The 13400-nt window shown below is 35.6% G+C and overlaps 1 protein-coding gene across 1 annotated transcript in view; it reads right to left on the bottom strand.

Annotated features, from left to right (window-relative positions):
• Nucleotides 1–13400, bottom strand: part of PREX2 (phosphatidylinositol-3,4,5-trisphosphate dependent Rac exchange factor 2) — a 290449-nt gene that overhangs the window by 200433 nt on the left and 76616 nt on the right. The window contains 2 exon segments of the mRNA XM_012463660.2: nucleotides 4278–4411; nucleotides 11560–11721. Of these exon segments, the coding sequence (XP_012319083.2) occupies nucleotides 4278–4411; nucleotides 11560–11721 (296 nt within the window).

Genomic DNA, 13400 nt, shown 5'->3' with positions numbered 1-13400 from the left:
CAGGACACATATACAAGAATGTATCCAACAGCAGAAAAAGTGGCAACAACCCTAGAGCAATTGATAGGAGGATGAATAATTAAATTGTGACACATTCAACTAAGGAAATATTATGCAGCAGGTAAAATGAATAAATTTTGCTACATGCAAAATGGATATATATATTTTTAGAAATTATATTTAATACAAATTATAAATTGCAAAAAATTAAAAACACTATGATGCTGCTTTTTTAAAACTCATAAACAAACAAAACTAAGCAATACCATGTTATGCGTATCAAATACTACATCATAAATTTTTTAAAAAACTAGTTTCTCCTGAGATTAATAATATTAAAAATATCCAGAGCTAGGATGCCTAAGCTAGCACTTGATTATTTAAAGAATTTAATTCGAGAATTAAATTCATCAGGTCCCTAGTTCATATAATTACAGCATTATGGAAGTTTGGAAAAGGTTTCATTTACTCATATTTTCTGAAAGATCTCTACATCTTAGAAAGTATACGATGAGGGGAGGTTCATAAGGGAATGAAGTATTCTACGTGAAGGGAACAGATGGTTTATTCAAACAACTTCTCCAGTCCTGGAAGAGAATGGACATGTTGAACTATTTTGTTATTTCCGTCTCTAACCATTATGTAGTACTCGGTCCACATAGTACATTCATTAGAGGCATTTGCTACATAGCCGGATTTTAATTTTGTTAAATACTTCCTGTGTTTAATGTAGTTAGCAATTCCAGTCATAAGATCATATAATATCATGATTTGTCCACTAATGTTAATTTTGCAGAAGATTTGGTCTTTATGGCAGGCATAGATAAAGATGAGATCAATTTTAATGAAAATAGATTTCATTCTCAAATGGAGGCCTTTAATAACTGCACTAAAACACCTTGATTCACATTACAGTTTCTTAAGGAGTAACACACAAGTAAAATAACAGCCTCTCCTACATCTTCCAAAAGACTATTTCTAGTAATCTCAATCTCGCTATCAAACACAGAGAACTTAGAAGATCATAATAAAATATTCATTTTCACATGTGGTAAAAAGAAATTTAAAAAAAACTCATTAGGATAGAGATGTCAGCAATTTAATTATTTTTTGGCTCTAATCCTAATCTGTTCCCTCTCATGAAAATACATGTTGCATTCCTACGTTTTCTCAGCTTATATAATTGCATTTTTGAATTAACATTTCTTACTGGAGAATTCTAATACTACAATCCACATGGCAGAATTACCATGTATCATCATGATAGCTGCCAAATGTTTGCTAACTTGCTCTGGGCATCTTGATAACTGATTTACGAAAACTCAATATAAGAGATGAAGAAATTCTCCCTTAAGTCTAGCTTATAAATTAGTCGATTTTGCATCTCTAATTCTCACTCTAACAGAAAATATTTGACTATAGTTTTCCAAATTCTAAACCTGGAATAAACAGTCACTTAAAATCCTGTGCTTTCAACTACTGCTTTACCTTTAAATTGAATGAAGCCTATTGGTACCATTTCACTAAAACAAATGTGTCCTATATATAGCTAGGGTGAAGCATGTAAAGGCTCAGGAAACTTCTCAATTAAATGTCACTCTACTATTTTGCTTAATCAACATGCAAAAAAATTTTCCCAAGCGTTCAAGAAAACATCCCGTAAAATATGAACATTCTCAAGAAAAAAGTATATTCATGCTTTAAAACAAATAGCATTATATCAATAACAATACAAAAATTATTTACACTAATGATGGCTAAGCTCTATAGCAGACTAGTTTGCGTTTCATTCACTCATTCATTGATTCTGTATTTCTCAGCTGTCTACCACAGGCCTGTTCCAATTTCCAGGGAAATAGCACTAAAGGAGCAATAAGGCCCCTGTTCTCATGGACCTTGCAGTCTACAATCTAGTAAAGGTGGCAGGAAATAAACAAATGAATAATGAAAGAAATAGCAAGTGACAAGCACTTTCCAGATAATTGATAATGACTGGGAGGCTGCATTAGATGGGATGGTCAGGGAAGACATTTCTGAGGGAATGATTTTTAAGTGAGATCTGAAAGCCATAAAGAATCTGGCCATGGAAAACTCAAAGGACAGGGCACACTGAGAAGGGAAACGGCCAGTGCAAAGGCCCTAAAAAAGGAGCATATGTGGCACAAAAAGGAACAGGAGAAAGAGAAGGCTAACAAAAGAGGGAGGTGTTGTGTTTGGAGAAGTGGGATGTGATGATGTCAGAAGCAGGCAGGAGCTGGACCAGGCAGAATTTTGTAAACTAGGGTAAGGAGTATGAATTTTATTCTAGGTGAGGCCAAGTGCAGTGGCTCACACCTGTAGTCCCAGCACCTTGGGAGGCTGAGATGGGAGGATTGCTTGTGGCCAGGAATTTGAGATCAGCCTGGGCAACACAGTGAGACCTTGTCTCTATTGAAAAACAAATAAAATTATCTGAGTGTGGTGGCATGAGCCTTTAGTCCCAACTAATTGGGAGCCTGAGGCAGGAGAATTGCTTGAGCCCAGAATTTCAAGGTTGTAGTGAACTATGATCATGCCATTGCAGTCTATCCTGCCTGGGCAACAGAGCGAGATCCTGTCTCAACAACAACAACAACAAACAAACAAACAAAAACTTTATTCTAGGAAGCCAATGAGGACTTAGAGCAAGGTGACAACATGATCTGATTTGTTTTATAAAAGGTGCTCTGGTTTCTGTGGAGAGCATAAATTGTGGAGGCATAGCAGAAGATATGGTGGGTCAGTTAGGAGACAACTGTTGTCACCAAAGGGGATCCTGGTGGCCTGGAGTAGAGTAGTGATGAAGATGGAGAGATGCTTGTATGTTTTCAATGCAGATTCAGGAAGATTTTCTAATGAATTGGATGTGGGATGTTGAGGGAAAAACAGGAACCAAGGCTAACTCATAATTTTTGGAATTGAGAAAACCAACAGAAAGGGAAAGCTGGGAGAGGAGTGACTTTAGAAAGGGGAATCCCATTTCTTCCATGTTATGGTTAAGGCTACTCATGGCCATCACAACGCAGGATGTAGGAGTCTAGATTGTTGGGCTAAGGATGGAGATTTGAGAGCAACTGACACAGATGTGGGACATGAGTGATGGTATTGGATAAAATTAGCTGGGAAGAGTCTATGAATACAAAGAGGGAAAAGGAGTCAAATTCAGAGCCCTATTATAGCACTCCAATATCCAACAAGAGAATGGGGTGTGATAACATTAAAGAGAAGAGTGTTTGGGGAAGGTAGGATTGCTCAGCTAAGTTACATGCTGCTACACAAACAAGCAAAACCTTAAAGAGAAGAAAAGTAACCACGTGAGTAAGAAGCCCAGCAGTCTATGGCCATTCTGGTGGGAGTAGCTCAGTGGAGGAGTGTGAACGAAGACTTGCTGAATGTTGTTCATGCCAGAATAACAAGTGAGAAAGTAGAGAAAGTGACAACATAAAACTCCTGCAAGAAAGTCTGCTATGAAGGGTGACAGTGAGACACAAGATAAAGGGACTTTTAAATTTTGAGATTGAAGATCTTTGATAATATTGGAGTCATAATAGCTGAAGTGAGAATACCAGAGGAAGAAAGCTAGGAGGATGGGGGCTGATATTCAGAGTGGGATGCTTAAAATGGAGATTTCATTTTTATGACTCTTGGTATTGACAAGGTAAAATGGCCCTAGAACAGATCACTCAGGTGTAATGGCAGAAAGGCTCATTGCAGGTGAAGAGACAGTGGGCTTTCAGGTCAAAAATTCTGGATAAATCATCCATGTGAATTTTAAACACCCCCAAAATGGCAACAGGAGTAGGGTAGAAAGAAAATGATGCAAGAGCTAGAGAAATAACTAAATTTATATGTGATAGTGAGATATTATGTGTTATATAAAGGAGAGAGGAGGGAAAGGCAGTGGAGGGGAAAGACCCATGGCATGAACTTCACATGTGCTAGGATCTTGAAGGAAGAGTGGGAAATGATTGGGAAACAGGAAACAAGGAAGACACACCAGCCTCTTCTCCAGGGCCTGAGATATGTGGGTTAGGAACAAATTGCACCTCTCCACAAGAGGGCTCTGAGGACCCAGCATCATCAGATGACAGTGACATTTCGGCTAGATTTTACAAGGTAAAGCAAGCAATCAGAGAGCAGACTGAACATATGTGAAGAAATGCACTGATGGATGATGGGTTCTGGGAAGCACAGAGAGGAAGGTAGAAACTGTGAGCTGGATAAACTACTTCAGAAGTGTGACCTGCTTAGGATCTTACCTGTGTTTTCTTTTGCAGTACACCAAAAGGTTATCGAAAAGGAAAAACACTCGTTCTTGAATATTTCCAGAAGAAATTTTCAGTAAGACTCCACACATCAGCATTTCAGTGCAGGTGTCAGTGATGTTGGACCCCTAAGTCAGGAGAAATGCAATTAATGTCTGTTTACTTGGTTGAAACTTCTGTATATAATTATTTTTCTACTTACAATTATGGTTGTTTTGATTTTAAGAAGCAATCTATGCACAGGCTAAAGTTCAAACAGTAGAGATAGTTATACACTGAGTGGAGGGCCCCTTTTCCTCCCAGTTTTGCCCTGGTGAGTCTGAGCAGACAGAACCATTGTTAAGAGATTCTGTGTCTCCTTCCAGATGTGTTGTGTATATGCACATACACAAGCATCTAGAATACATGTTACCTATGTCATTTTGAAAGGAGATTACTTCAAATTCATCCATAATGTTCATAATTAGAATTTCTCTTTTTTCTCTTTTTCCCCAGTATGTGGGAAAAAGGGGCTCCACAGACACAAAGTACATGAAATTATCTAAATTTTTAGCGGTCTCAATTTATATGTCCACCCCTAGATATGGAGAAAAGAAATTTTAAAAATTATTTAAAGGGAGTAACTTTCCATAGAGGCTTTTACCCTATTTATTAAAAGTTGGCAAAGGAACACTCACTTATTAAATAAATGTTTCTAGCATGCCCATCAAGATTATATGACTAGTGACAAAAGTGATTCTTAACACAAACACTGGCCATTAGAAGTGAAGAGGAGCCACAAGAGGGAAGGAGCCCCTGAATCATCAGCAGAGGAAAACTGCCCCCTAATAGGGCACGAGCATCAGACTGTGGTGGGAGATTCATAAATATGCCTATTTTGAGCCATTATAAATATTATAGACCATTTGTTTCTACAACCTAATCTATTATAAATAATGTACTGATTTGGAACAAAACAAAAAAGAAAAAGGACATTTTCCATAAAGATCTATATGCATGCTCTGCAAAAGACTTTCAGTTTCAGTAATATTTAGATTCTTTAAACCTGGAGTAAATTTCTAATTTTTCTTTAACTCAACTTTCTATTTTTAATGTTTGATATTTAACATTTAAAACATTAATTTTTAATTTCATATTTCTATGATCACTAAAAATAGTTTCTCTGGTCAATTATAAAAATTTAAATTAAAATAACAACTCATACCTACAATGACAACTCAAACTCCAAAATGGGGAATTAATTAATAGAGTTTTATTGTATTAATTTGATTCTCTTCATATTGTAAATTTTAGACATTTTCCTTTATTATTTCTTTTCATCCTGAAAGTGGATACGCAAATGAAGATTTGGCAAAAAAAAAAAAAAAAAAAAAAAGTTACAGAATTTCATGTACTTTGTCACGTGTTCATTAAGCAAAGTGGTTTTAATTTATAGCAATTTCACAAAATGTACAGAATACCCCTCCCTTAGACCATTTCTTATGATGACCCATATAAATCAACCCCAGATGATAAATTGTTACATTATGAAAGTGTTACTGCAGACATTACCTTAATTTTCACATTAAGTATATCTCCCAAGTGAGTATCTCAAATTAACACATACAGATATTAGTAGACACATTCTTAACAAAACATTTCCTGACTTGTTGATAATCACCTTTCTTAATAAATGCAAGGAGTATTTTATATAAAACTGAGCTAACTATAATGACATCCTTAGCTTACAACTGATTCAAAGTGCCAGTGCAATCAATCAAACCACTAGGTCTTTTTCCTCCATCCTGTACTTTAGTTTGACTTTTTGAATCACCCAGTCCAAAAGGATATAAGAAACTCTCAAGTCCCTTGCTTGACATAGATAGATCTATTCTATCTAAGGCATTATTATAAGTCCCCATCTGCTCCTTACTCCTGATTGATCAAAAAACAGTAAAATTAACTGACCTCTTTAAGGTCAACACTTCTTTTTATAAGCAACTTAAATCATCAGTTTAGACAATTATTAATCACATTTTCAGAAAACAAGAACAAGTACAACCATCGACAGCTTCTAGAATTTATGATTATGCTGCAAAGTATATCTCACAATATACATACAACATTGGTCAGATTGCATTTTACTTAATCTGACTTAGATGTCTCTTTCACAGAGATGATGTACCTTTAACACTTAAAGCAAGCTTCAAGAATTAGTGCAAATATCACCTTTCACCATCTTCTATCACAGTTATATACCATCATGGCATGAAACATCTTCTATGAGTAATCAAGTAATTCCTTGAAAATTGTTAATGCACTAAAGGATTCTATGTTAAAATGTGCAGGTTTGTCTAAAAATATCATTCTAACACAGCAGCTTACAGCATTTTCCTTTACACCGCATTTATCTTTTAGACTATAAAGAATGCCCACTGTGCCTTTGATTTCCCATGATTTAATCTGTGCATTATCTCTAGGATAATGGCAGGCAAAAATCATTAACAACTGTTTAACCACAGATATGTTGGAATCGGTGGAGAGAAACTACAATCTTGGAAAAGATGAAAGATGACAGGAGGCCTTGAAACGTCCCCACTCGTATACAATGCATCAGCAGATCTAACAGAGCTAGATCCATTCACCATGGAAGAAAAGAAAATTGACAAGAGCGACAACTAGATGGTGCTTTGTAAGAGAATAGTTTTGGTATCAAAGGAGTCTCTTGAAAAAAATAGATGAAGCATTCGAACATTCTTACAAAGATAAATCTTTTAAAAATACTATGAAAACAAACATAAAATAAAGAATATTATATCGTTTTATCATAAAATGTTTGCTCCCCCAAAAAAAGACTCAGCATTTGATTCACTCTTTTTAAGGTTAAAACTATTAACTGAAATTATAACCTGATTTCTGTGACATATAAAAGCAATAATATAAATTTTCATTTTTCCAACGATAAAGTCCCATCAAACCTTCCCCTCCTCCCACTTAATTGAAATTTTGTGCCTCTTTAAGTGGATTCATTTTGAGTGGTCTTTTTCCAGAACCACTTATCCTCAAATAACAAAGACTATCTATATAAATCAATTCTATCTCAAGGTAGAAGATGAATTTGTATCTGCCAAATCACCTTGTATAGAGGACAAAAGGAAACAAGTCCCAGCACTAATATCTGGAAGACTCACATCCATGAAATAACAAGAAACATGACTTGAAGTCAATACACTGTCAGGCACAAACTCCATCAAATGGAAGCAGCTAACAGATTCCAAAACCAACAAGAGGTAATTTTTAAATGGTCCTGTAGCACTGTATTTTTCCATGTAAAAAGGTAATAAATGTCTAATTTATTTCTGCTTCTCTTTACTTTCTAAAACACAATATTTATTTTGAATCTCATTTACCCCAACACTTTCATATATTAATAATTTCTTCTCTTATCTATTATCATAATCGTTTTTTCCATATTTAAGAGATCAATTCCAAACAGGCATATCAAGGACTTAAAGCTGAACTGTTGACAATGTAATGTTTACTGATACTCCCTTGTCAAAATACGTCAGTATAGCTCCAAAGGCTACAGTTATCACTACATCATCAATCAACCAACACACAGAGAATGGTCCTGTTGTATGAAATGAATCAGTGTCTCTGATTAAACAGCTAATAAACTTCCCTTCCCAGGCATATTAATCACAGCCCCACGATTACCTTCAGCAGACTATCTTGTAGAATGTTCTGAATGTTGGATAAGATATATGACTGAGATATAACAAATTACACCAATAAAAGGCATAACTTCAAAAATGAACAATTAAAACATACACTATAGATTTTCTGTGGTGGCAATTACTACAGAAATGCCGACCAAAACCTGATTTCGATAATTAACTTTTAAAAGGCAAGCAGGAAAACAAACTTAATCCAAAGAATTTGCCAAATTTGTATCTGAGTGGATATAATATCCTGTGGTAAGGAATATAAGCTTTAGAATCAAGCTGCCTATTTTCAGATCTAAATGTTGTCACCTGTTAGGTAAAAGAACCCAGGAAATAGCCTTCATTTATTAAATCTGTTCAATGGGGAGTACAGCATCTCGGCAAACTGTGGAGATGATGATAATGCGTTGTATGTGATTATAATGCATACAATGGAGAATCAGTAATTCCCCAAAAAGAAATTGAATGACTGGCAGTCAAGAACCTCTACCCTTCCCTTAGCAAGTTTACCCAAGCAAGATTAGTTGGATTTTGGATTTTGATCTTCAATCTTGAGTGTAGTCATACAAAGATGGAAAAAATTATTAGAGCCTGTTCATTTTAGCCAGGGCATGGATGAGACTGTCAAATAGTTTCAGCTGCTTTAACCACCTTCTCAGGTTTGACACTATAGCTTTTTTATTGACTCTGCAAGCTACCCAATCTTTTAAATTAATTTTTCTTTTAGGTTCTGTTGCTTAGAACCATATAACTCTAAGTAACATAATACCTGCAGTAGATAGGTGCATATATTAGACAAATGAGAAGAATTTTTTAAAGCTTTAAAATACTACCTCATATTTGCCTAGCATTTTACCATATGCAAAGCACTTTTATTTCATTTGACTTCTGCAATAATCCACTCTTCATATAGGAGAGGTATAATGTATCATACCAAAACAAAGCATTAGAATCCAGACTAAAAACCAACTCATCAAAAGCCATGCTTTTCTCACTGTCATATGATTTGCCAACAATAAATTTCAATTGCTTGTTTACCTAAATTCAACATTCAGGAATGTAAATAATTTAGCAGCACAAAATACTAGATAGGCACATTGTGCCTGAGAGATTTTATTGTTTAAATAAAAGCTTTCATTTGATTAACAGTGAAGTAAGTCCCCAGATAATTAAGTGAGAGAATAATCCACCTATAATGGAAACAACACAAATTAATGGTGTATCAGACCTGGATCCCATCAAATAGAATTGTAGTTACTGAAGAAACAGTATCCTCCCTAAGGAGGTCCGGTGGTCTGCAGGAGCCTGTGGAAGGAAGTGGAGAGGGAGCTGTCTCCTAGCACGAACCCAAGGCTCCTAAACTCAGAAACTCCTCAGGGAACTCTGCATTCCGTGACTGTCATGCCACCCTACAGCTGAACTTCTCCCTATTCTAACCCTAAGGTTGTGTCTCTACAGATACACAAAGCTTCTGCAGACTGAGCAAGGATCTCCATTAGCAAGTCAAAGACAACTCTTTAGCTCATTACTGCTTCCTCCCAAGGCCTGAATTCAGCCTCTGTTCTTACAGAGAGTCTGACCAGACCAGCAATTTCTCCTAAACTCCCCAGCAGGGACCAGGCCTGACAACCAAGTTCCCCCCTCAATGGGGTGGTAAACTGGGATGGGCAATGGAGTTATCACAAATTGCCAACCCACTGACTGGGCCCTGCTCCAAACTACATTCCCTCAAAGTCCCAAAACTCCCAATCTCTGTATGGCTGTCTTTCTCAATCACTGTCAAATCCTACTCAAGTAGAATTTATGTTGCCACTTCTTGGAACCCACTTTCTTGGAACCCAGCTTTCATATTATCTCCCCTGTGCCTCCTGGAACTCTGACTGCAGAGTTTAAAAATGAGAGCTATTTAACTTACATGAGTTCTTATACCTAACAGGTGGCAACATTCCTCTCTAATTTCTCTGAATACACCACAGAATTCCTTAACTCCATCCCCATTTTCTCTTGCACTCAGAATGTTGTAAAACCACGATAGCTGGTGAAGTCAGGCACCAGCTGTTGTGGGTTACATATGACATAGTTCTACCTACATTCATTCTTCCTTTGAGTAACTGGTGTATACTGTGTAAACAATATCAATAACTTTTAATGAATCTTTCATTTCTGCAGTAGACTCAGTTTTTAGGATATACACCAGAATGAAACAAAATTATGACAGATTCCATTTCCTTAGAGTGCCGAAAAAGATCTCTCAAGTTTTTGTTTTATTAAAAGGCCTAGCACATTTCACTGACAAATTCTGCAATTTAAAGCAAGTTCGGTTTTTCTTTCAGTGTTTGAGTGACAACTGAACTCCAAAAGCAAACTTGAGTCCATTTTTCTCATCACAGCAGGACAACAGCTCCCCAGGAAAGAAATTATCATCATGAATCAACTGTAAAACACAAACCAATTTAGCCGACTGAAAGAGGCAGCATTCATGCTGAATGCAAGGGCACTCTGGACCCTTGAAATAGAAAGAGTTAGGCAAAGAAGCAGCGAGGTCGACCCCAGTTAGCATTTTAAAAGATTCATAGGAGAGAATGGGAAAATGGGAGAATTCGTTAAGGTCAATGTTTGAGGTTTCTTTGCATATCTGGGTGGATATAATTTTAGGTCCAAATGAAAACTAACATATTGAACATAAGAAACAAATTCACCTAAAGCCTTAAAGACAAAAACAATCCTCTTGATTTTTGTGATTCAGTATTTGGCTAGGAGCATTTTCAATCTTTCCTACACTTAAAAATTATTTTACTTACTTTATAACAAGAAAAACTTTAACCTAGTCCAAAGCTTCTACTCATTTAAATTAAGGTAATGTAATAACAGAATTTTAGTTCATTCTTTGCATAGTAGTAAAGTAACATAGGACTGCAACCCCATGAAATACCTGGGAATCAAAGTTACTGTTACCTGAAAACATTTTACAGATTGCAAACCATACTCATTTGTTTTGTTTTGTTTTTTTTTTTTTTTTTTTTGCGTATAAAATATTTCCTTCATGACTCAGGAAGCCATAACATTTTTCATATTGAATAAACCTTAAAAATAAGATCATAGCCAGTTCCTTCATTTTATAAATGAAGAAATCAAAACAAAGAGGTTAAGTGAGCTTAAAATGAAATTCAGCATCGAACACCTAGAGTCTGAAAGTAATACCACAGCACACCTACTGAACTTGCCTTCCCTTTTTCACTCTCCCAGAATCCAGGCTATGTACTTAATGGCCAAAGTTAAGAGAGGAACAGGACCATCATGATACATAAATGCCAAAATACTAAAGCTTATAGCACACATAGTGTATACTGGCTCCATCACAAACTTCCTGAGTCAAGGTTAAGCTAATTAATCACCACCTTAAACATATTTTAAAATAATGATGAAAGTGAGCACTTCTCAGAATTGACTATAGTCCTCAAGTAACATGTAAGAAAATGACCATTTATGGTTCCATCCAATGCCAGTAATTCTTCACATGACCTGCAACATGAAATTATCTTAAGCTTGATTGTCGAGCAAAGTGGATGTACCTCCCAGCCTTCAATGTGAGACTGCCATTCCTCTAAAACTTCTAACTTCTCCATCTGTCTCTTGGCCTCATTTATGTTGGAACAGACAGCTTTCATGGCTTGGAGAGCTTCCATCACTGCTGCGTAGTCACTGTGTTTCCGTGGAGTCCGCTTCAGCAACTCCTGTTTATACACAAAAAAACAAATTGCCCTTTGATCTTCAGGTTTCTGGTACAGCAGGTTCAGACTGACCAGGAAATGAAAACTGCAAAGATCGTGAGAGCCACTTCCATAAGTGACATCACAAATTCCTCTAAGATTAAGATCAAAAACAAAAGTTGGAATCAATGAGTAAGTGTAACCCAAATGCACATTTTTGCAGTCACTTTAATTTTTCCTTAAACTCATTTTGTTTTTAAAAATTAAATTAGGTTCTTCCTTTCAAATGGTCAAATATCTTACCAGGAGCAAAAATTTTTATTTTTATTTTAAATAATTTGACTTTGATTCTAACAGAAGCACATCTTTATATGTTAATTTCATTTTTCTAGAGTCTTTAACAGAATAACAAATCTTTAAGTATGTCATAATTTCAAAAATAATTTAAACATCTTATTTTCTAACATTTTTGAGAAACTATAAAAATATGTCATAAGGTAAAATTTAAAAATAATGTCTTATACTACAATAAGATAATTTATAAATTCTATAATACTCCATCATTAAAGGAGCAATTTCTGCTGTTTTCTCCAATTACTCAGGCTCATTCTCATGATGAATGAACTACCATATACCCCTCAATAGCTTCCTTTTTTTTTTTTTTTTTTTTTTTGGTATTTAGGGGATTTGGAGGGTCTTTTTATTTGTATCTTTTCCCATTCATCAAAACTAGAATAATCTTTCATCTCTTAAACATATTAAAAGGTCTTGTTAGTTGTTTTTTAAAAGCACAAAATTAAACATCTTCACCCACTGTCTAGACAGTCGGAACCACATTGCTTTTTAATTAGTCATGTGTTTCTTTACTAAGGTTGCCATCATCACGTAACTAACACAATTACAGAAATCCTGAGGCAAGTCTTGAATTTTCTAAATTCTCAACAAACAGTGGGAAAATATGCAGTCATTATATTCTTTTGAGTTCTGTTATTGTTGAAAATTCTGCCATAAACTTGGGCCCTGCATTCGTTATGTTCACACCCTGTTCTCAGAGTTAACACCAGAGGAATACACATTATATCACTCCCAAGACAAGGTTTAAAATTTGTGCTGGATCACAAATCCATAAATGAGACATGCAGGCTTCTCCAGAAACTCTAGAGTAAAAGCACCTGTAAATTATGTGGAGTGGTCAAGTCAGTCTGCAGGCCATAATTTGGGGTCCAATTATCTAAGGACTTGAATATGAACTTACATAATGTGAAATAGTGAGACAAGACCATCACTCACAATCTCTTGGCAGTTACTTGCTATCTACCCAATGTTGATTAACCAACTCAATAATTTAAAGCTCCACAAATAATACCAATGTATCTTTTCCTAATACTATAGCCTAATCCATATAATATTTTTCTCTGAATAAATAAAACCACCCTAAATCAAAGAGAATCCCAGAAGAATTTTTCAGCTGATGGGACAAAAGAGACAAATATCAATGCCAACATATCTACTACATGAGCTAACAGTTTTTTTCATGTTTCTTCGTGAAGATAATCTACCAGAAAAGGGAAAGGAGGTCATCCATCCACTGCTTGAAGGAGCTCTGAACTGACCTTCTGGCTAAGAAAGCATGTGTCACGATGCTATCTTTTGAGAGGTCAGTTCAAATACCTGAGTTCATCCCTAGTCAGAAATGAGTAATT

Source organism: Aotus nancymaae, unplaced genomic scaffold, assembly GCF_030222135.1.
Source record: "Aotus nancymaae isolate 86718 unplaced genomic scaffold, 86718_ANA_hifiasm-v0.15.2.pri h1tg000036l, whole genome shotgun sequence".
In the NCBI taxonomy this organism is placed as follows: domain Eukaryota; kingdom Metazoa; phylum Chordata; class Mammalia; order Primates; family Aotidae; genus Aotus; species Aotus nancymaae.
The sequence above is the reverse complement of the archived record's forward strand: the minus strand, read 5'-3'. Positions and strand labels throughout refer to the sequence as shown.